This window comes from Gymnodraco acuticeps, unplaced genomic scaffold (genome assembly GCF_902827175.1).
Source record: "Gymnodraco acuticeps unplaced genomic scaffold, fGymAcu1.1, whole genome shotgun sequence".
Classification (NCBI taxonomy): domain Eukaryota; kingdom Metazoa; phylum Chordata; class Actinopteri; order Perciformes; family Bathydraconidae; genus Gymnodraco; species Gymnodraco acuticeps.
In genome coordinates this window covers 189,594-212,670 of record NW_022991393.1, presented here as the reverse complement: position 1 = coordinate 212,670, position 23,077 = coordinate 189,594, and the positions used below count along the sequence as shown (strand labels likewise).

The 23,077-nt window shown below is 40.3% G+C and overlaps 1 protein-coding gene across 1 annotated transcript in view; it reads right to left on the bottom strand.

Annotated features, from left to right (window-relative positions):
- The window catches only part of LOC117563185 (E3 ubiquitin-protein ligase SMURF2), a 142,728-nt gene that overhangs the window by 29,567 nt on the left and 90,084 nt on the right, over positions 1-23,077 (bottom strand). The window contains exon 15 of the mRNA XM_034241373.1: positions 7,184-7,362. Within this exon, the coding sequence (XP_034097264.1) occupies positions 7,184-7,362 (179 nt within the window). The remainder of the gene's footprint in view (positions 1-7,183; positions 7,363-23,077) is intronic.

The following is a 23,077-nucleotide window of genomic DNA, read 5'->3' as shown; positions in this document are numbered from 1 at the left end:
TACTTTCTACTTCTTACATGTTGAACTCAAATACCTGTACTTTTACTTCTTACATGTTGAACACAAATACCTGTACTTTCTACTTCTTACATGTTGAACTCAAAATACCTGTACTTTCTACTTCTTACATGTTGAACTCAAATTACCTGTACTTTCTACTTCTTACATGTTGAAACTCAAATACCTGTACTTTCTACTTCTTACATGTTGAACTCAAATACCTGTACTTTACTACTTCTTACATGTTGAACTCAATACCTGTACTTTCTACTTCTTCACATGTTGAACACAAATACCTGTACTTTCTACTTCTTACACTGTTGAACACAAATACCTGTTACTTTTCTACTTCTACACATGTTTGAAACATCAAATACCTGTACTTCTACTTCTCTACACTGTTGAACTAGTCCCTGTACTTTCGACTTCTACATGTTACACAAATACCTGTACTTTCTACTTCTTACACTTTGAACACAAATACCGGTACTTCTACTTCTTACATGTTGAACACAAATACATGTACTTCTACTTCTTACATGTTGAACACAAATACCTGTACTTTCTACTTCTTACACTGTTGAACAGCAAATACCTGTACTTTCTACTTCTTACATGTTGAACCCAAATACCTGTACTTTCTACTTCTTACACTTTGAACACAAATACCTGTACTTTCTACTTCTTACATGTTGAACACAAATACATGTACTTTCTACTTCTTACATGTTGAACTCAAATACCTGTACTTTCTACTTCTTACATGTTGAACACAAATACCTGTACTTTCTACTTCTCACATGTTGAACACAAATACCTGTACTTTCTACTTCTTACATGTTGAACTCAAGTACCTGTACTTTCTACTTCTTACATGTTTAACTCAAATACCTGTACTTTCTACTTCTTACATGTTGAACTCAAATACCTGTACTTTCTACTTCTTACATGTTGAACACAAATACCTGTACTTTCTACTTCTTACATGTTGAACTCAAATACCTGTACTTTCTACTTCTTACATGTTGAACTCAAATACCTGTACTTTTTACTTCTTACATGTTGAACTCAAATACCTGTACTTTCTACTTCTTACATGTTGAACACAAATACCTGTACTTTCTACTTCTTACATGTTGAACTCAAATACCTGTACTTTTTACTTCTTACATGTTGAACTCAAATACCTGTACTTTCTACTTCTTACATGTTGAACTCAAATACCTGTACTTTCTACTTCTTACATGTTGAACTCAAATACCTGTACTTTCTACTTCTTACATGTTGAACACAAATACCTGTACTTTCTACTTCTTACATGTTGAACTCAAATACCTGTACTTTCTACTTCTTACATGTTGAACTCAAATACCTGTACTTTTTACTTCTTACATGTTGAACTCAAATACCTGTACTTTCTACTTCTTACATGTTGAACTCAAATACCTGTACTTTCTACTTCTTACATGTTGAACACAAATACCTGTACTTTCTACTTCTTACATGTTGAACTCAAATACCTGTACTTTCTACTTCTTACATGTTGAACTCAAATACCTGTACTTTCTATTTCTTACATGTTGAACTCAAATACCTGTACTTTCTACTTCTTACATGTTGAACTCAAATACCTGTACTTTCTACTTCTTACATGTTGAACCCAAATACCTGTACTTTCTACTTCTTACATGTTGAACTCAAATTCCTGTACTTTCTACTTCTTACATGTTGAACTCAAATACCTGTACTTTCTATTTCTTACATGTTGAACTCAAATACCTGTACTTTCTACTTCTTACATGTTGAACTCAAATACCTGTACTTTCTACTTCTTACATGTTGAACCCAAATACCTGTACTTTCTACTTCTCACATGTTGAACTCAAATACCTGTACTTTCTACTTCTTACATGTTGAACTCAAATACCTGTACTTTCTACTTCTTACATGTTGAACCCAAATACCTGTACTTTCTACTTCTTACATGTTGAACTCAAATACCTGTACTTTCTACTTCTCACATGTTGAACTCAAAATACCTGTACTTTCTACTTCTTACATGTTGAACTCAAATACCTGTACTTTCTACTTCTCACATGTTGAACTCAAATACCTGTACTTTCTACTTCTTACATGTTGAACTCAAATACCTGTACTTTCTACTTCTTACATGTTGAACTCAAATACCTGTACTTTCTACTTCTTACATGTTGAACCCAAATACCTGTACTTTCTACTTCTTACATGTTGAACTCAAATACCTGTACTTTCTACTTCTCACATGTTGAACTCAAATACCTGTACTTTCTACTTCTTACATGTTGAACTCAAATACCTGTACTTTCTACTTCTTACATGTTGAACTCAAATACCTGTACTTTCTACTTCTCACATGTTGAACCCAAATACCTGTACTTTCTACTTCTCACATGTTGAACTCAAATACCTGTACTTTCTACTTCTTACATGTTGAACTCAAATACCTGTACTTTCTACTTCTTACATGTTGAACTCAAATACCTGTACTTTTACTTCTTACATGTTGAACTCAAATACCTGTACTTTCTACTTCTTACATGTTGAACACAAATACCTGTACTTTCTACTTCTTACATGTTGAACTCAAATACCTGTACTTTTTACTTCTTACATGTTGAACTCAAATACCTGTACTTTCTACTTCTTACATGTTGAACTCAAATACCTGTACTTTCTACTTCTTACATGTTGAACTCAAATACCTGTACTTTCTACTTCTTACATGTTGAACACAAATACCTGTACTTTCTACTTCTTACATGTTGAACTCAAATACCTGTACTTTCTACTTCTTACATGTTGAACTCAAATACCTGTACTTTTTACTTCTTACATGTTGAACTCAAATACCTGTACTTTCTACTTCTTACATGTTGAACTCAAATACCTGTACTTTCTACTTCTTACATGTTGAACACAAATACCTGTACTTTCTACTTCTTACATGTTGAACTCAAATACCTGTACTTTCTACTTCTTACATGTTGAACTCAAATACCTGTACTTTCTATTTCTTACATGTTGAACTCAAATACCTGTACTTTCTACTTCTTACATGTTGAACTCAAATACCTGTACTTTCTACTTCTTACATGTTGAACCCAAATACCTGTACTTTCTACTTCTTACATGTTGAACTCAAATACCTGTACTTTCTACTTCTTACATGTTGAACTCAAATACCTGTACTTTCTACTTCTCTCATGTTGAACTCAAATACCTGTACTTTCTACTTCTTACATGTTGAACTCAAATACCTGTACTTTCTACTTCTCACATGTTGAACTCAAATACCTGTACTTTCTACTTCTTACATGTTGAACTCAAATACCTGTACTTTCTACTTCTTACACTTTGAACACAAATACCTGTACTTTCTACTTCTTACACTTTGAACACAAATACCTGTACTTTCTACTTCTCACATGTTGAACACAAATACCTGTACTTTCTACTTCTTACTTTGAACACAAAACCTGTACTTTCTACTTCTTACATGTTGAACACAAATACATGTACTTTTCTACTTCTTACATGTTGAACACAAATACCTGTACTTTTCTACTTCTTACACTTTGAACACAAATACCTGTACTTTCTACTTCTTCTACATGTTGAACACAAATACCTGTACTTTCTACTTCTTACACTTTGAACACAATACCTGTACTTTCTACTTCTTACATGTTGAACACAAATACATGTACTTTCTACTTCTCTACATGTTGAACTCAAATACCTGTACTTTCTACTTCTTACATGTTGAACACAAATACCTGTACTTTCTACTTCTCACATGTTGAACACAAATACCTGTACTTTCTACTTCTTACATGTTGAACTCAAGTACCTGTACTTTCTACTTCTTACATGTTTAACTCAAATACCTGTACTTTCTACTTCTTACATGTTGACTCAAATACCTTGTACTTTCTACTTCTTACATGTTGAACCAAATACCTGTACTGTACTTTCTACTTCTTACATGTTGAACTCAAATACCTGTACTTTCTACTTCTTACATGTTGAACTCAAATACCTGTAACTTTTTTCTTCTTACATGGTGAACTCAAATACCTGTACTTTCTACTTCTTACATGTTGAACACAAATACCTGTACTTTCTACTTCTTACATGTTGAACTCAAATACCTGTACTTTACTTCTTACATGTTGAACTCAAATACCTGTACTTTCTAACGTCTTACATGGTTGAACTAAATACCTGTACTTTCTACTTCTTACATGTTGAAACTCAAATACCTGTACTTTCTACTTCTTACATGTTGAAAACACAATACCTGTACTTTCTACTTCTTACATGTTGAACTCAAATACCTGTACCTTTCTACTTCTTACATGTTGAACTCAAATACCTGTACTTTCTTCTACTTCTACATGTTGAACTCAAATACCTGTACTTTCTACTTCTTACATTGTTGACACAAATACCTGTACTTTCTACTTCTTACATGTTGAACCCAAATACCTGTACTTTCTACTGCTTACATGTTGAACTCAAATACCTGTACTTTCTACTTCTTACATGTTGAACTCAAATACCTGTACTTTCTACTGTCTTACATGTTGAACTCAAATACTGTACTTATTACTACCTTACTTCTACTTCTTACATGTTGAACTCAAATACCTGTACTTTCTACTTCTTACATGTTGAACTCAAATACCTGTACTTTCTACTTCTTACATGTTGAACTCAAATACCTGTACTTTCTACTTCTTACATGTTGAACTCAAATACCTGTACTTTCTACTTCTTACATGTTGAACTCAAATACCTGTACTTTCTACTTCTTACATGTTGAACTCAAATACCTGTACTTTCTACTTCTTACATGTTGAACTCAAATACCTGTACTTTCTACTTCTTACATGTTGAACTCAAATACCTGTACTTTCTACTTCTTACATGTTGAACTCAAATACCTGTACTTTCTACTTCTACATGTTGAACTCAAATACCTGTACTTTCTACTTCTTACATGTTGAAACCCAAATACCTGTACTTTCTACTTCTACATGTTGAACTCAAATACCTGTACTTTCTACTTCTTACATGTTGAACTCAAATACCTGTACTTTCTACTTCTTACATGTTGAACCCAAATACCTGTACTTTCTACTTCTTACATGTTGAACCCAAATACCTGTACTTTCTACTTCTTACATGTTGAAACCAAATACCTGTACTTTCTACTTCTCAACATGTTTGAACTCAAATACCTGTACTTTCTACTTCTTACATGTTGAACTCAAATACCTGTACTTTCTACTTCTTACATGTTGAACACAAATACCTGTACTTTCTACTTCTTACATGTTGAACTCAAATACCTGTACTTTCTACTTCTTACATGTTGAACTCAAATACCTGTACTTTCTATTTCTTACATGTTGAATTCAAATACCTGTACTTTCTACTTCTTACATGTTGAACACAAATACCTGTACTTTCTACTTCTTACATGTTGAACTCAAATACCTGTACTTTCTACTTCTTACATGTTGAACTCAAATACCTGTACTTTCTACTTCTTACATGTTGAACTCAAATACCTGTACTTCTACTTCTTACATGTTGAACTCAATCCAATACCTGTACTTTCTACTTCTTACATGTTTGAACCCAAATACCTGTACTTTCTACTTCTTACCTGTTGAACTCAAATTCCTGTACTTTCTACTTCTTACATGTTGAAACTCAAATACCTGTACTTTCTATTTCTTACATGTTGAAACCGCAATACCTGTACTTTCTACTTCGCACATGTTGAAATCAAATACCTGTACTTTCTGACTTCTCACATGTTGAACTCAAATACCTGTACTTTCTACTTCTTACATGTTGAACTCAAATACCTGTACTTTCTACTTCTCACATGTTGAACTCAAATACCTGTACTTTCTACTTCTTACATGTTGAACTCAAATACCTGTACTTTCTACTTCTTACATGTTGAACTCAAATACCTGTACTTTCTACTTCTTACATGTTGAACCCCAAATACCTGTACTTTTTCTACTTCTTACATGTTGAACTCAAATACCTGTAACTTTCTACTTCTCACATGTTGAACTCAAATACCTGTACTTTCTACTGCTCTTACATGTTGAAACTCAAATACCTGTACTTTCTACTTCTTACATGTTGAACCCAAATACCTGTACTTTCTACTTCTTACATGTTGAACCCAAATACCTGTACTTTCTACTTCTTACATGTTGAACCCAAATACCTGTACTTTCTACTTCTTACATGTTGAACCCAAATACCTGTACTTTCTACTTCTCTCATGTTGAACTCAAATACCTGTACTTTCTACTTCTTACATGTTGAACTCAAATACCTGTACTTTCTACTTCTTACATGTTGAACTCAAATACCTGTACTTTCTACTTCTTACATGTTGAACTCAAATACCTGTACTTTCTACTTCTTACATGTTGAACTCAAATACCTGTTACTTTCTACTTCTCTCATGTTGAACTCAAATACCTGTACTTTCTACTTCTTACATGTTGAACTCAAATACCTGTACTTTCTACTTCTCACATGTTGAACTCAAATACCTGTACTTTCTACTTCTTACATGTTGAACTCAAATACCTGAACTTTCTACTTCTTACATGTTGAACTCAAATACCTGTACTTTCTACTTCTCTCATTTTCCAAACAGCTGGTTCCTTTAGTCTGAATGTGTGTTTGATGCGTGATCATTATTCTTTAGAGTCATTGCGTGCCTATTGATTTGAACACGATCCGTGTATCCATCATTTCCTGGTCTTCTCTAAAGAAGAGGGACCAATGGAAACGTTGTCATGTTGCCGTTGTTCAGCATGGAAACATTCATTAGCTAACAATGACATTATTGTTCTATTAATATAAAGGGAGGTCAGGTACTCTTTAAAGCAGCTGCTAGTTATGGGTACTTTTTACTGAAGTACATTTCAAAGCCTCTTTACTTTTACTTTAATAAAGAAGTTTAGTCAGTACTTCTACTTTTACCAGAGTATTTTTAAACACGAGTATCTGTACTTCTACTTGAGTAAAGGATGTGTGTACTTTTGCCCTCTCTGGTTATATGAATGTGCTGTTATTCAGTGTATAAAGTGTGTGTACGTACAGGATCCACACCAGGCTGTTGTGCAGGTCGGGGTCCACAGACTCCATGTCGTCCAGAGTGATGGGTTTCCCCAGCAGCTGTTTGTAGAACGGCAGCGTGAAGCCCCCGTCGATGTAGTGACCGTGAAACACCGCCATGCCCATGATCCGCCCCACGAAGTGGAAGTACGACAGATGCTCCTGAAGGGGAGGAACGCGGTCCGTTAACGAGCAATACAGAGGAGAGTTAACAGCTGAAGGGACTGATGATAAAGTGTAGGAGTCCATTTACTCCAGAGGCCTATACTACGAAGCTGGTTCAACCTAACCTGGATATGTTTGAGTTAGCCGGTTGGCCTAATCCAAAACATACGCGCTCTCGCTAAACGGTCCTACGACGCTGGTTATCAAGTGGATCGCTCAAGCCAGCCGTGTCCTATCTAGTTAGGCGTTCACATGAGAGGGGTGGTCTCTGGAGCATTCGACCAATCACAAACATGGAGAAGCGTACTGACAGCGCAGCGTCATACTTCCTGAATGAAAAGTGAACTTTAATATTAGACATATGAAGAAGTTAAACTTTAAACATCCATGACTTAAACACTTGATCCAGGATCAAAGCCACACAGCTGCACCTGCAAGGTGAACACAGCTGGGAACAGAACAAGTGTTTGAATGCGTACATTAACAGCTTTATGATATCACTGCCCGTCTAAAACACCATCTGACTTTCATTACATTTGACTCCAGTGTTTCGTCAACTTAATGTGTTGCTTAAAATAATACTTCTGCATACAGTATGTGACACTGTGAGTGTTGCACGGCCAGATACGGCTCAGCTGACTCAGATAAGAAAATATATGATACATTATGAAGTGATAAGACGCGGACTGTACTTAATGTGACTCTGATCCGGTTACTTATGGTGTGGCAGATATTTCAGAAAGCTTTCTTAACGCTAATGTTATAATAGTCAGATTGCTCTGAAGATGGAGGTGATATTCTATTCATGTTCACGTTCACACAGCCGCTGATTTGAACTGCAACGAGAGTTTAAACTGTATTTCCTTTCTCCTGTAATATGACTTGATCGCTTTAAACTCTGCACACCGTTGTTATCAGCTGTTCCACCACGGTTTCTACCTCAACCTGTAATAGATGTATCCTCATTGAAACGGTTACATTCAATGAAAAATAAAATCAATGTGCAGGCTTACGTGAACACTGTTCTACATGAACAATATGGGCAGTTTATACATTAAATGAATCAACAGTATAGTGGCGATATGCTCCAAGTGGAAGCGATTCGCCATTAAAGCAAAGAAGAAGAACTCAGCACAGTTGATCTCTTATCCTGGAACCTATCCTGCTCCGGCGCAGGCTAGCCGTTCAGCATAAGTTATCTAGCCCGCTAAAAAGTGAACCAGCGTCGTAGTATAGGCCCCGGGGGAGATTAGGTTTACAGGCTGTCGCTCTATTGTAGAATTAAATAAATGATACGAAGAAAAGTGTAATAATAATAAAAAAATTAAATGTGGAAAACGTTTTATATTAACTTGAACACAAAAAGTGCTTCACATTTATATATTGATTGATTGATAGTAAAATAAATAAATTACAAAACAATTTTTTTTGCAGTGCAGTCATGTAATAGAAAACAAAACAAAGTGACATTTACAACAACAACAACAACAACAACAACAACAGCATTAGCAACATAAACAGTCCCACGACTGTGGCTGCGAGGGGAGTGCGGTCGTCTTTCAACCAGAAGGTTGTGGGTTCGATCCCAGCCCATGCAGTCAACATGTCGATGTATCCTTGGGCAAGATACTTAACCCCGAGTTGCTCCCGATGGCCAACGGTGTGTGAATGTGTGTGAATGTTAGGTCCTAGAGCAAGTGGTACTGCTCTGTATGAATGGGTGTGAATGGGTGAATGACATGTAGTATGTAAAGCGCTTTGAGGGGTCGTAAAGACTGGATAAAGCGCTATATAAGTACAGTCCATTTACCATTTACATCTAGTTTGTGTAAAATAAATGATGAATAAAAAGGACTCAATTACGGTCATGGAACCACTGAATAATGACACTTGAGACAATGAGCTTCTTAGCGGCGATAGAAGCAGTCTCAGTATTCGCTTCAGGTCTGATCGCGCTCACCAACAATTCTACAAAACGGGATCGAAGAAACCCTTCTGAATGTTTGTTTAAAGAAACATAACATCTGGCTATAATGTGAGTATTTTCTGGTTGTTGTGAACGACTGAGACTCACAGGGTTGACGGCGGAGTCGGGGTTGATCTGCAGAGTGTAGATGTCATCTCGTGAATACTGGAAGAGTCCGTAGTACGGGTTCAGCATCTCATGAGACAGCAGGTACAGCCACTCCCTGCACACAGAGGAGATATGAAGTACAACACAGAGGATGCTACGGGGGCATCAGAGTCAGGAAGAAGACGTTACACAAAATAAACTCAAGTGAGAGAGGTGTGTTCTCTGGTTCCTCCACCAGGGGGCAGCAGAGTGACAGCTTTTACAGAGTGTGTGTTTCAACGCCTCTCTCTTTTGTTCTACTGCTGCTCACCTGGCCACTCCTCCGTAATCCAGCCCCTCCTCTGCTCTGAACTTCACCATTAGCCTTTTCCACAAGTCCTTCGGCCTCATCTTCATCACCTGGCGATACGACTCCTGCAGCACAGATGCAAAGAAACATCGTTAGAGAAACAGTCAACAGCTGTTTTACTTTACTGACCTCTTTGCTGCAGACAATTTTCAATTTGCAACTAACGATCCATTTTCATTGTCCTGGGGGGTGTACTACGAAGCAGGATGTTCTCTTAGCGGCTAAATTCAGGGGAAACTCCGGCTTTCCGGTCCTACGAAGCTGGTTCTCTTTTTAGCAGGCTAGATCTCCATGGTAACTTATGCTTAGCGGCTAACCTGGTCGGGACCAGGTTAGGTTGCAGGCTAAGAGCTCAACTCAGTGAAAGCACTGCCTGCTGACCAATCAGAGCTCAGTGTGCGGAGTTTAAAGCGATCAAGTCATATTACAGGAGAAAGGAAATACAGAAAAGCTGCCGTCGCAGGAAAGACGGCCGGCAAAAATCACCGACTGTGTGAACGTGAACATTAATAGAATATCAGCTCCATCTTCAGAGCAATCTGACTATTATAACATTAGCGTTAAGAAAGCTTACTGAAATATCTGCCACAACATAAGGAACCGGATCAGAGTAACATTACTTACAGTCCGCGGCACTGTGAGTGCAGACGTCGATGTGTCCCATTATCATTCATATCACTTCATAATGTATCATATATCTCCTGATCTGAGTCAGCTGAGCCGTATCTGGCCGTGCAACACTCACAGCGTCACAGACTGGATGCAGAAGTATTATTTTAAGCAACACATTAAGTTGAGGAAACACTCGAGTCAAATGTAATGAAAGTCAGATGGTGTCTTAGACGGGGCAGTGATATCATAAACCTGTTAATGTACGCATTCAAACTCTTGTTCTGTTCCCAGCTGTGTTCACCTTGCAGGTGCAGCTCTGTGGCTTTGATCCTGGATCAAGTGTTTAAGTCATGGATGTTTAAAGTTTAACTTCTTCATATGTCTAATATTATAGTGGACTTTTCATTCAGGAAGTATGACGCTGCGCTGTCAGTGCGCTTCTCCATGTTTGTGATTGGTCGAATGCTCCAGATACCACCCCTCTCATGTGAACACCTAACTAGATAGGAAACGGCTGGCTTGAGCGATCCACTTGATAACCCGCGTCGTAGGACCGCTTAGCGAGAGCGCGTATGTTTTGGATTAGGCCAACCGGATAACTCAAACATATCCAGGTTAGGTTGAACCAGCTTCGTAGTACAGGCCCCTGATATCATTCAATCGTTTTCTGTTATTGTTGTTGACTGATCTAAGATATGTCGATCTGTGTTTTCCAAAGTCTAAGATGCCTCTCTCCAATGTTGTTTTGTAAACATCAAATTAGAGATTTGTTTTCCAATTAATTGTCAAGGAGGAGTAAAAAAATACATTTTCACAAATCCGGAATCAGAGAATTACATTCTTTATTTCGTTGTTTTTACAAAACAATGTAATCAGGTCACATTTACTCTAAATTGGGATACTTAGATTAGCTTCCTGATTACATTTCTTACAGGTATTTAGTTATTGTAACCCTCCTAACTATGATGAGGGAAAGTTATAATAATAAACACACGTCTCCAGGTTTCACTTTGCCGTGCAGAAACACCCAGAGGAGCTGCGGGAGAAATGGGAACGTCTTATCTAAAAAAAGTACTTCACTGCAGTTCTGTTTAACTTAACCTCAAGACACCCCACCCCCCACCCCCCCCCCCCCCCCCCTCTCACATTGAGTTCAGCCAACAAAAATTTCTTGGTTCAGATTAACAGACGAGGCTGTTCCAGAACATTCCAGCGCATTTTTTTTACGAGGCTCAGGCAGTCTGCAGTGTTGCTGCTCTGAAGATGCAGAAAAAAACCTCCCCAGCTGAAGATGTGCCGGGAGAGAGACCTCATCTCAAACAAGACGTCTGCTTTACATTTCTGACTTCACACATCATAGATAACTGAGAGAGAGGAAGACTTCTCTCAGACAACCTGCACCATGACCTTCATGGCAGGAGACCAGGAGAAGAGCCAGGTGTTTAATACATTTTCCTAGTGGTCAAATGGTGGTACTACAACTGCCTCAAAGCACTTTCCCATTGACCTACATTGGAAAACAGCAATTTTACTTTGAATATCCATTAGCGTTCTAAAAGTTGAATAACTTGCTTAAAGGCCGAATCCAAGTTATTTTCCCTCTACATTCATTAGACTGAGCCGAAACCAGAAGCAAGGTAGCGGGTGGGAGGCGGGGCTTAGGTATGTGGGTGGGGCTTACATTTGGAGGTGGGGTCAAAGGATAAAGTGTGCATGCTCTATAGGCGCATTCACACCGCAGTACTTTTCCCACAAAGGTTCATGAGAACTTAGTTCATGAGAACTCTTTAGTTCTCATGAACTAAGTTCAGATCGCGTTCACATCGGAATAAGTCCCTGAGGGAGGATTAGGCAAATGAAGCCGCTGACGTCACTCTTCTTCTTCTTCTGCTTTGGGTTTACTGGCAGGCCGGCAAACCAACTTCATATACTGCCGCCCATAAGTCCCCGCCGGAAGTCCCCGGAGTTTGGGGAAGGCTTCAGTAGAAGCTGCTGGGACTCCCAGCAGCTTCTACTGAAGCCTTCCGAGTAAATCGCCAGAAACGCCGACACCCTCCTCATCTCCACCCGCTCCCATGTTTTATTTTGTGTTGCCATAAGTTAGTCTCTCTGCGTTTCTGCGCTGGGCTAACGCTAATGCTAATAATGCTAATGCGAGGATAATAAAATGGCGGCTTCACAAAACTTTTTGGGAGTTTGACGGGGCGTGGTTTGCAATCCGCCCAGCCAATCAGAAATAGGAACCTTTTTCTCCCACGAAAGTCCCTGCTCTCTAGCAGGGGACGGAAAAGGGGGTGAAAAGGCTCTTTTTGGTGTGAACGCGACAAAAGAGTTCTCATGAACTAAGTTCTCATGAACCTTTGTGGGAAAAGTACTGCGGTGTGAATGTGCCTTATGGGTACAATGGAACAAAAATACCCATACCTTCCCTAGATCTTCACTGGATCTTTCTAAGATGTTCCCTTGATGTTCCCTTGATGTTCCCTAGATGTTCCCTAGATCTTCCCTTGATCTGACCTTGGTCTTCCCTTGACAATCCCTAGATGTTCCCTAGATGTTCCCTTGATCTGACCTTGGTCTTCCCTAGACAATCCCTAGATGCTCCCTAGATGTTCCCTTGATCTGACCTTGGTCTTCCCTAGACAATCCCTAGATGTTCCCTAGATGTTCCCTTGATGTTCCCTTGATGTTCTCTGGATCTTCCCTAGACAATCCCTAGATGTTCCCTAGATCTTCCCTTGGTCTTCCCTTGACAATCCCTAGATGTTCCCTTGATCTGACCTTGGTCTTCCCTTGACAATCCCTAGATGTTCCCTAGATGTTCCCTTGATCTGACCTTGGTCTTCCCTAGACAATCCCTAGATGCTCCCTAGATGTTCCCTTGATCTGACCTTGGTCTTCCCTAGACAATCCCTAGATGTTCCCTTGATGTTCCCTTGATGTTCTCTGGATCTTCCCTAGATCTTCTCTGGATCTTCCCTGATCTTACTTTGGTATTCCCTAGATAATCAAGCCACCCTCCGCATCGGAAGATCCATACCAATTTAGGCATAGCTTATCAGGATGTCCCATTTCACATATCTCCAATCTATCGTGTGATTGTACTTTGATTTTCAACTGTTTGAAAATAAATAAACACCATACTTCTATTGTTTAAAGCTGTCAGTGCTGAATGTAGATTTGTTGGCCTTAGCTTCGGAGAAAATTAGATCCTGCAGGTGGTTGTGCAATGGAACAAATATTAAAGTCTTTCCATGTTTTCTTACCATTTCGTTATGCATTCTTAATTAATTTCATGCATGCTCTGGCTGTGACGACTGAATTTCCCTTTGGATTAAATCATGTGTTAAAAAACAACCCTCCCCCTCAGATGATTTCCTGACGCAACAAAACAGACTATAACATCACTTGTTGTTAAATACCAACTATGTGCAATATATATATATATGCCGTTAATAACTGTGCAATATTAACCTGGCAGCTAAATCTTCAGAACTGTTTACAGGATGTCTATTTGTATAAATTGTAATTTTTTTTTATCTTTAAAGGTCTCCTATTATTCTGTTATCATCAATATATCACAGGTCTCAGATATATCCAGAGCTTGTCTCTGATTGGCTGAAACCCCTCCCCACGCCCCTCTGAGAGAGATCTGGTTACTAAGAACTCAATGGTGCTCTAGAGGAGATTTCCCCCTCTGTGGGACGAATAAAGGTATTCTGATTCTGATGGTGAAGCCTCATCAGAATCTACACGTCCTAAGCGGCTAGTTCATCCTCCTCCTTACTTCAGTGACTACGAAGTGAGTTATGTCAGCCAAAGGCAAGCCACTACAAGTCCTAGTTATCAACACACATATACATACACTACACCTGCTCCAAGGCTGTAATACTGTGACTGTTGTGTTGATATCTTCAGTAAAAGGAATTAACCGCTACCAAGACTCCTGTGTTCTTACCGACACCCCAAGGCGTTCGTCATTCCGAGTGGAACCTTCATTATACAGTCCTTATCTAATGTTTCTCTGTCCGTCCTCACCTCAAAGATCTCCTCGCGGGACACCTCGATGCGGCAGTGTCCGGCCTGCGGCTGCTGCTGGGACAGCTCCTGCCGCAGGATCTTCAGCTTCTGGACCAGGTCTCTCTTGTACTTCGGCACCGTGAGGCACTCGTTCTCCTCGGGCAGCTGGGCGGGCGAAACCGGAACCTGCTGGACCTGGTCCTTGAGATGGTTCTGACGACTGGGAGGAGGGCGGAGAAAGAGGGGCGAGAGAAATCAGAATGCTGTTATTTTTTTAACTTTTTTATTGGGTTTTTTCAACAGCTACGGTTATTCTATCAGAGCATGTGTCAAAAGAAGGTAAACAAATCTTCACTTAATAGAAAAATAGGTAGCGTAACAATGTAAATACTGCTTAACACCAGGGCAACCAAAACCCCACACAGACAGAAGACAAACAGACATATACAAATTAAATAAATGAATAGAAAACCACTCAGATTAAACAAAAATGTCAATAGTAAACAATAAAATGTCATCAGAATGTTGTTATAACTACTGGCTGCTATTTAGAGAGATGAACATGGCTCACAGGATTTAAAAAAGAACATCAATGTAATGCATCATGTTTGTGGGGTATATAACAGTCAGTGGGGGTCCCTGGATAGGTTAGGGTTAGATGTATGAATGTTTGCTTCATTTTTATTCTCAACAAATAAAACCAAAACGTGCCAAAAACTTAAAAAGAAAGCAGCGATTCATGAAGAGATGTTTCAAACACAGCGGCTAACCACAGTGTGAGCAGTGTGGCTGAGAACATCATCTGTGGGTAAAGATGACAGGGGTCTCCACTTTGAACCAGCCACTGTGTTAGGAAGACAGAGGGTGGCATATAACACACACACACACACACACACACACACACACACACACACCACACACACAACACACACCACACACACACACACACACACACAACACACACACACACACACACACACACACACACACACACACCATGTATACATCACTTCAGGGGACATTACATTGACTAACATGCATTTCCTGGAGACTTATCCTAACCTTAACCATAACCAACACATGCCTAACCCTAACCAAGTCTTCACCCTAAAATTAATGATCCCCCTTATGGGGACCTCCAATTTGTCCCCATAAGGGAGGCGAGTCCCCACACGTGACTATGTAAACAGATTTAGGTCCCCACAAGTATAGTAATGCTAGGCCACACATACACACACACACACACACACACCACACACACACACACACACACACGCACACACACACACACACACACACACACACCCCCACACAGACAACCCCCACACACACACAGAATAAAAAGAGCCTTTATTGGGCCGGCACTAAAGGATAATGTGCACAGTGGCCTTTTGCACTCCGGTGGGGGGGGTCGCAGGGCCATAAACAGAACGAGCACAGAGGGTGCTGGAAAAAATACACATGTCTGTCTGTCAGCTTGAAATCAGGTCTGTGGTTAACACAAGCTGAAGAGATTTTTGTCCAACGACATCAAATACGTCAGTAAATACCCCACTGGTCTAAATGAGACGACTAAACGCCATCACGCCCAACATTAGCCGCCATTAGCTTAGCGGTGGCGACGTCATCATAAACATTTGTTTGTCACAGAGATTATTCTCTGCAATAATCCAAAATCCCATGGAGAAATCCCATTGGATTTTTGTGGAGGGAACCAGGGAGATGCTAACTTTCAAGTTGTCCTACAAAAATACTTCATCCCTGCACCTCTCCATTTGTAAGGTTCTTTCTGAAACTAAAGCTCAATCGCTAAAATACAGACTGATGTGTCAGACTGTATTCTGAAACGTCTCGACTGAAATCTGCTCCTCTCAACTATCCGCTCTATATCTTTCCTTCTACGACCACAATGACAACGTCTGATGATGCACTGCGTGCTAATAGAACCGTCCTTAGGCAGCAGAGCGGAAACGGTGGAAATCCAAACACCGTGACGACCTCCTAACCTATCAGGCTCTCCTCTCCTCTTTCTCTGCTTCGATCTCTCAGGCAAAAAGCACTTTCTTTCAAGATAAGATCCAATCTTCCTATTCCAATCCTAAAAAACTATTTTCCATCTTCTCCACCCTCTTGGACTCTCCCAAAGCTCCTCCCCCCTCCTCACTTCTGTCAAGCGACTTTGTTATCCACTTTGAAAAAAAGGTTGATGATATTCGCTCTTCTTTTTCTGACTCACCTTTACTCACCGCTGGGTCACCAGACCCTCCTTCCACCCACACACTAACCTCCTTTTCCCCTCTCTCTCCAAGTGAGGTTCTTACCCTCATTACCTCTGCCCGCCCTACCACCTGTCCTCTGGACCCTATCCCTTCAAACCTCCTTCAGACTATCGCTCCTGATATTCTACCGTTTCTCACCCACTTCATCAACACTTCTCTAACTTCTGGTCACTTTCCAAACAGTCTCAAGGAGGCAAGAGTAAACCCTCTCCTAAAGAAACCCACTCCTCAACCCGTCTGATTGTTATAAACTACAGGCCTGTCTCTCTCCTCCCGTTCCTGTCTAAATCACTTGAACGCGCTGTCTTTAAACAACTCTCCTGTTATCTCAATCAGAACAACCTTCTGGATCCGCACCAGTCTGGTTTCAAGGCAGGTCACTCCCACAGAAACTGCTCTCATTGCTGTCACGGAGGAACTGCACACTGCCAAACTGCATCCCTCTCCTCTGTCATCATCCTATTGGACCTGTCTGCTGCATTCGACACGGTGAATCATCAGATCCTCCTTCGCACTCTCCAAGAACTTGGAGTTTCAGGCTCTGCACTTTCCCTCCTCACCTCATACCTGAAAGGACCGTACCTACAGGGTGACTTGGAGAGGGTCTGAGTCCGACCCTTGTCAATTAACTACAGGGGTCCCTCAGGGCTCTGTTCTTGGTCCCCTCCTCTTCCTCCTTGTACACAAACTTCGCTCGGATCAGTCATTAGCCCGCATGGTTTTTCTTACCACTGCTACGCTGACGACACCCAATTAATTCTGTCCTTTCCTTCCCCGCTCAGAGACCCAGGTCGTCGCACCGCATCTCTGCTTGTCTAGCTGACATCTCTCAGTGGATGTCTGATCATCACCTCAAGCTCAACCTTGACAAGACTGAGCTGCTCTTCCTTCGGGAAAAGATTGTCCACTCTTGACCTAACAATCAACATCGGCACCCTCAGTTGTTTCCCCGACTCAGACTGCAAGGAATCTGGGTGTGACCCTAGATAACAACCTGTCCCTTCACTGCAAACATCGCTGCTACAACCCGCTTGCTGCAGATACACGCTTTACAACATCAGGAAGATACGTTCCCCCAGCTGACCCAGAAAGCGACTCAGGTTCTGGTCCAGGCTCTCGTCATCTCACTCCCTAGACTACTGCAACTCCCTCCTGGCTGGTCTACCTGCAATGTGCCATCCGACCTCTGCAGCTCACCCAGAATGCAGCGGCTCGTCTGGTCTTCAACCTCTCCTAAATTCTCCCACACCACTTCCGCTCCTCCGCTCCCTTCACTGGCTTCCGGTAACTGCTAGAATCCACTTCAAGACACTGGTACTTGCTTACCGGCTGCTGCGAATGGATCTGGCCCTTCGTACAATCCAGGACATGGTTAAACCGTACAGCCCCAGCGCGTGCACTACGCTCTGCATCAGCCAAAACGACTCAGCTGCAAACCCCTACTACGAGGGGGACCCAAGTTCCCATCCGGCGAAAACACCGTGGGTTTGCTGTCCTGGCTCCAAGATGGTGGAATGAGCTCCCCATTGACATCAGGACGGGCAGATAGCTTGCACATCTTCCCGGCGCAAACTGAAAACTCATCTCTTTCGACTCCACTTCGAGCGTTAGAACGATTAACGAAGCACTTTTATACTAATAAAGGACCGGATTACCTAAAGCCAGTTGAGTAGCACTTGAAATGTTTTTGCTCTATGAAACCTGATGTACTTATATGATTCTGTTTTTTCAAGTTGTATTTTGTTGGTCGAACGCACTTATTGTAAGTCGCTTTGGATAAAAGCGTCAGCTAAATGCAATGTAATGTAATGTAATGTCTCCTCCACAAAGTGATTGAGTTTGGTTTCTGCTGTCTGCCCAGCTCAATCCAGTTTCTGCTAAATCACTTCCTGCGATCCCAGAAAGCCACAGAGTGGCCTCAGAGGACACTCAGACGTCCTCATGAAGCCTCTTTATCACCTGCACTAGACTCCAGAGTTGGGAAGTAGTGGAGTACAAATACCTCGTTACTGTACTTAAGTAAATTTTTCTGGTATCAGTACTTTACTCCACTACTTATTTTTCTGATCACTTTCTCACCAAATACCTGTATTTTCTACTTCTTACATTTTGAACACAAATACCTGTACTTTCTACTTCTTACATTTTGAACACAAATACCTGTACTTTCTACTTCTTACATGTTGAACTCAAATACCTGTACTTTCTTAACTTCTTACATGTTGAACTCAAATACTGTACTTTCTACTTCTTCACATGTTGAACTCAATACCTGTACTTTCTACTCTCACATGTTGAACTCAAATACCTGTACTTTCTACTTCTACAGGTGAACACAATACCTGTACTTTTCTACTTCTTACATGTTGAACACAAATACCTGGACTTTCTACTTCTACATGTGAACTCAATACCTGTACTTTCTACTTCTACATGTTGAACTCAAATACCTGTACTTTCTACTTCTTACATGTTGAACCACAATACCTGTACTTTCTACTTCTTACACGGTTGAACACAAATATCTGTACTTTCTACTTCTTACATGTTTGAACCCAAATACCTGTACTTTCTACTTCTTACATGTTGAACACAAATACCTGTACTTTCTACTTCTCACATGTTGAACTCAAATACCTGTACTTTCTACATCTCACATGTTGAACTCAAATACCTGTACTTTCTACTTCTTACATGTTGAACACAAATATCTGTACTTTCTACTTCTTACATGTTGAACCCAAATACCTGTACTTTCTACATCTCACATGTTGAACTCAAATACCTGTACTTTCTACTTCTTACATGTTGAACACAAATACCTGTACTTTCTACTTCTCACATGTTGAACTCAAATACCTGAACTTTCTACTTCTTACATGTTGAACACAAATACCTGTACTTTCTACTTCTTACATGTTGAACTCAAATACCTGTACTTTCTAATTCTACTTCTTACATGTGAACTCAAATACCTGTACTTTCTACTTCTTACATGTTGAACTCAAATACCTGTACTTTTCTACTTCTTACATGTTGAACTCAAATACCTGTACTTTCTACTTCTTACATGTTGAAACTCAAATACCTGTACTTTCTACTTCTTACATGTTGAACTCAAATACCTGTACTTTCTACTTCTCACATGTTGAACTCAAATACCTGTACTTTCTACTTCTTACATGGTTGAACTCAAATACCTGTTACTTTCTACTTCTTACATGTTGAACTCAAATACCTGTACTTTTCTACTTCTTACATGTTGAACTCAAATACCTGTACTTTCTACTTCTTACATGTTGAACTCAAAGTACCTGTACTTTCTACTTCTTACATGTTGAACTCAAATACCTGTACTTTCTACTTCTTACATGTGAACACAAATACCTGTACTTTCTACTTCTTACATGTTGAACACATAATCCTGTACTTTCTACTTCTACATGTTAACTCCAAATACCTGTACTTTCTACTTCTTACATGTTGACGCAAATATCTGTACTTTCTACTTCTCACATGTTTGACTCAAATACCTGTACTTTCTACTTCTTTACATGTTGAACCCAAATACCTGTACTTTCTACTTCTTACATGTTGAACCTCAAATACCTGTACTTTCTTTCTACTTCTTACATGTTGAACCCAAATACCTGTACTTTCTACTTCTTACATGTTGAACTCAAATACTGTACTTTCTACTTCTTACATGTGTGATCTCAAATACCTGTACTTTCTACTTCTCTCATGTTTGAACTCAAATACCTGTACTTCTACTTCTCTCATGTTTGAACTCAAATACCTGTACTTTCTACTTCTTACATGTTGAACTCAAATACCTGTACTTCTACCTTCTTACATGTTGAACTCAAATACTTGTACTTTCTACTTCTTACATGTTGAACTCAATACCTGTACTTTCTACTTCTTACATGTTGAACTCAAATACCTGTACTTTCTACTTCTCTCATGTTGAACTCAAATACCTGTACGTGCTAGCTGTCTTACATGTTGAACTCAAATACCTGTACTTTCTACTTCTTACATGTTGAACCAAATACTTGTACTTTTCTTACTCTCTCTCATTTTCCAAACAGCTGGTTCCTTTAGTCTGATGTGTGTTTGTATGCGTGATCATTATTCTTTAGAGTCATTGCGTGCCTATTGATTTGAACACGATCCGTGTATCCATCATTTCCTGGTCTTCTCTAAAGAAGAGGGACCAATGGAAACGTTGTCATGTTGCCGTTGTTCAGCATGGAAACATTCATTAGCTAACAATGACATTATTGTTCTATTAATATAAAGGGAGGTCAGGTACTCTTTAAAACAGCTGCTAGCTATGGGTACTTTTTACTGAAGTACATTTCAAAGCCTCTTTACTTTGACTTGAGGAAAGAAGTTTAGTCAGTACTTCTACTTTCACCAGAGTATTTTAAACACGAGTATCTGTACTCTACTTGAGTAAAGGATGTGTGTACTTTTGCCATCTCTGATACTCACGGATGGGGAGGGGAGGTGAGGGGAGAGCATCTCCTCCTGCACGTTCACCATAAAATCAAAACATTCCTGCTCCTCTCTCGTTTCAGAGCTCTCTCTTCTCTCTCCAACATCTCTACCCATGAGCTGGTGCATGTTGACTAAAGTTGGCGCAGTAAAGCAATGTTTTCACTGTGCAACTAATCACAAATGTCTGGGAGATGACAACGGATATTCCTGTACGGAGGGCGATCCTGCAGCCAAGGATTCAGTTACCGTTCTAACCACCTTGAATTTGGGGAAGATTGCAACATCATATAACCGAAGACCCTCAGTGTGGATGCTCAGGCAGTGTCGTTAGCAAATAAAAAAAGACCATAAACTGTAACTTTGACATATATATATATATCGAACATTCTTGTGGGATGACGGCACACGAGGGGTGAACATTTCTAACATCCCGGACTTGATAAAAGGCAGATGTCTTGATGGAAATCCATGACGACTGATATCTTTTCCAGTCACGAGCGAGAAAGTCCCCCTCCGAAGTCTTTTCTATGAGCGGTAATGGAGCAGCTTTAGTTGGGACAGATAAATAATAGGTTGCTTTTTAGAGTGTTAATGTGATGAGAACGCACTGTTTGTATACAAGTCATTCTACTCTCATCTCAGACCACGTGTACTTGAATAACCAGGAGATGTACACATATTTCAATCTTAAGGCCCGGACACACCAAGCTGACACAGACGGACCCCCGACTGTTGTGTCGCCCTCGCGTCTCTGCGTTTTGGCCATGTGTCGCACTGGAACCAAGCGGCAAACTCTGGGGCAGAGCCAGGAGGCCAATAAGGAAGTGCTTCAAACTGCAGTTCATCTAGTGGCCAGTAGGAGCAGTCTGCAGAAGGGAGCAATTTCCATAGACCCCCATGTTAAAATGACCAACTTTACAGCAAAAATAAACATGTTTACATCATGGTTAAAAAAAAACATATTCTCTGTATAGTTAGATTCCCCCTTCATGACTACTGTGTGGGGGGTGAATTGTTTTAGAACGCAACCCTTTTAGTTATATTAGGTCCTAACGTTTTAGCATAAATTAGGGCAGGTCTCTGCAGTGAGTGCTACTTCTAGCTTTCTGTCTCTCTGCTAGCTCCGTTAGCTCAGTAAGCTCCAGGATGCTACAGGGGCTCAACTGCTGGGCTGATCCCGGGAATACAACTTGAACCCGGACGTGTTTGTTGTGTTGGTGCCTGGTGGAGTATTCTTCATTTAAATATCGGACTTATCTTATGGCTTTTGGAGGTTCCGCCTCTTTGCCCTTATTTGGATCAGGCTGGAGCAGGCGGGAGTTAGACTCTGTCACTGTCGTTAGTGGCCGACTCCGCCTACTTTAGGCTTCTCGGCAACTCTGCAGAATCCTATGGGTGACGTCACGGACACTACGTCCATTTATATATACAGTCTATGACTGGAACACACCGCAAAGACTTCAGCCGACGGCCAAGAAGCACGTACGAACTGCGCATGCATGAGTGGCAATAACTCTCCTTACCAGCAGGCGGCGGTAGTATTCCAAAAGAGGCAACAACCGGAAGACAGACTGCGTGATAACCGAGAGAAGAAGGACAGACTGCGTGATATAAACAAACAACAAATAGCGTCTGCGTTCCATTTTCACTCTACAGCGAGAAGCTCACGGGGCTTTCCCGAACCTGAGTCGAGAGCTGGAGTTAAATGAATCTCAGATTTGCTTCTTAATGGTTTGTTTGGGTCCCTCACTTCCGTTTCGCTTCTCATGCACTGATTCGCTAGCTGAACAGCCAATCAGAGTGATTTATTTTGCCGACAGCCCACCGATTCGACATGTTGAACCAAAAGGTGTCGGCACGGCTGAAAAGACC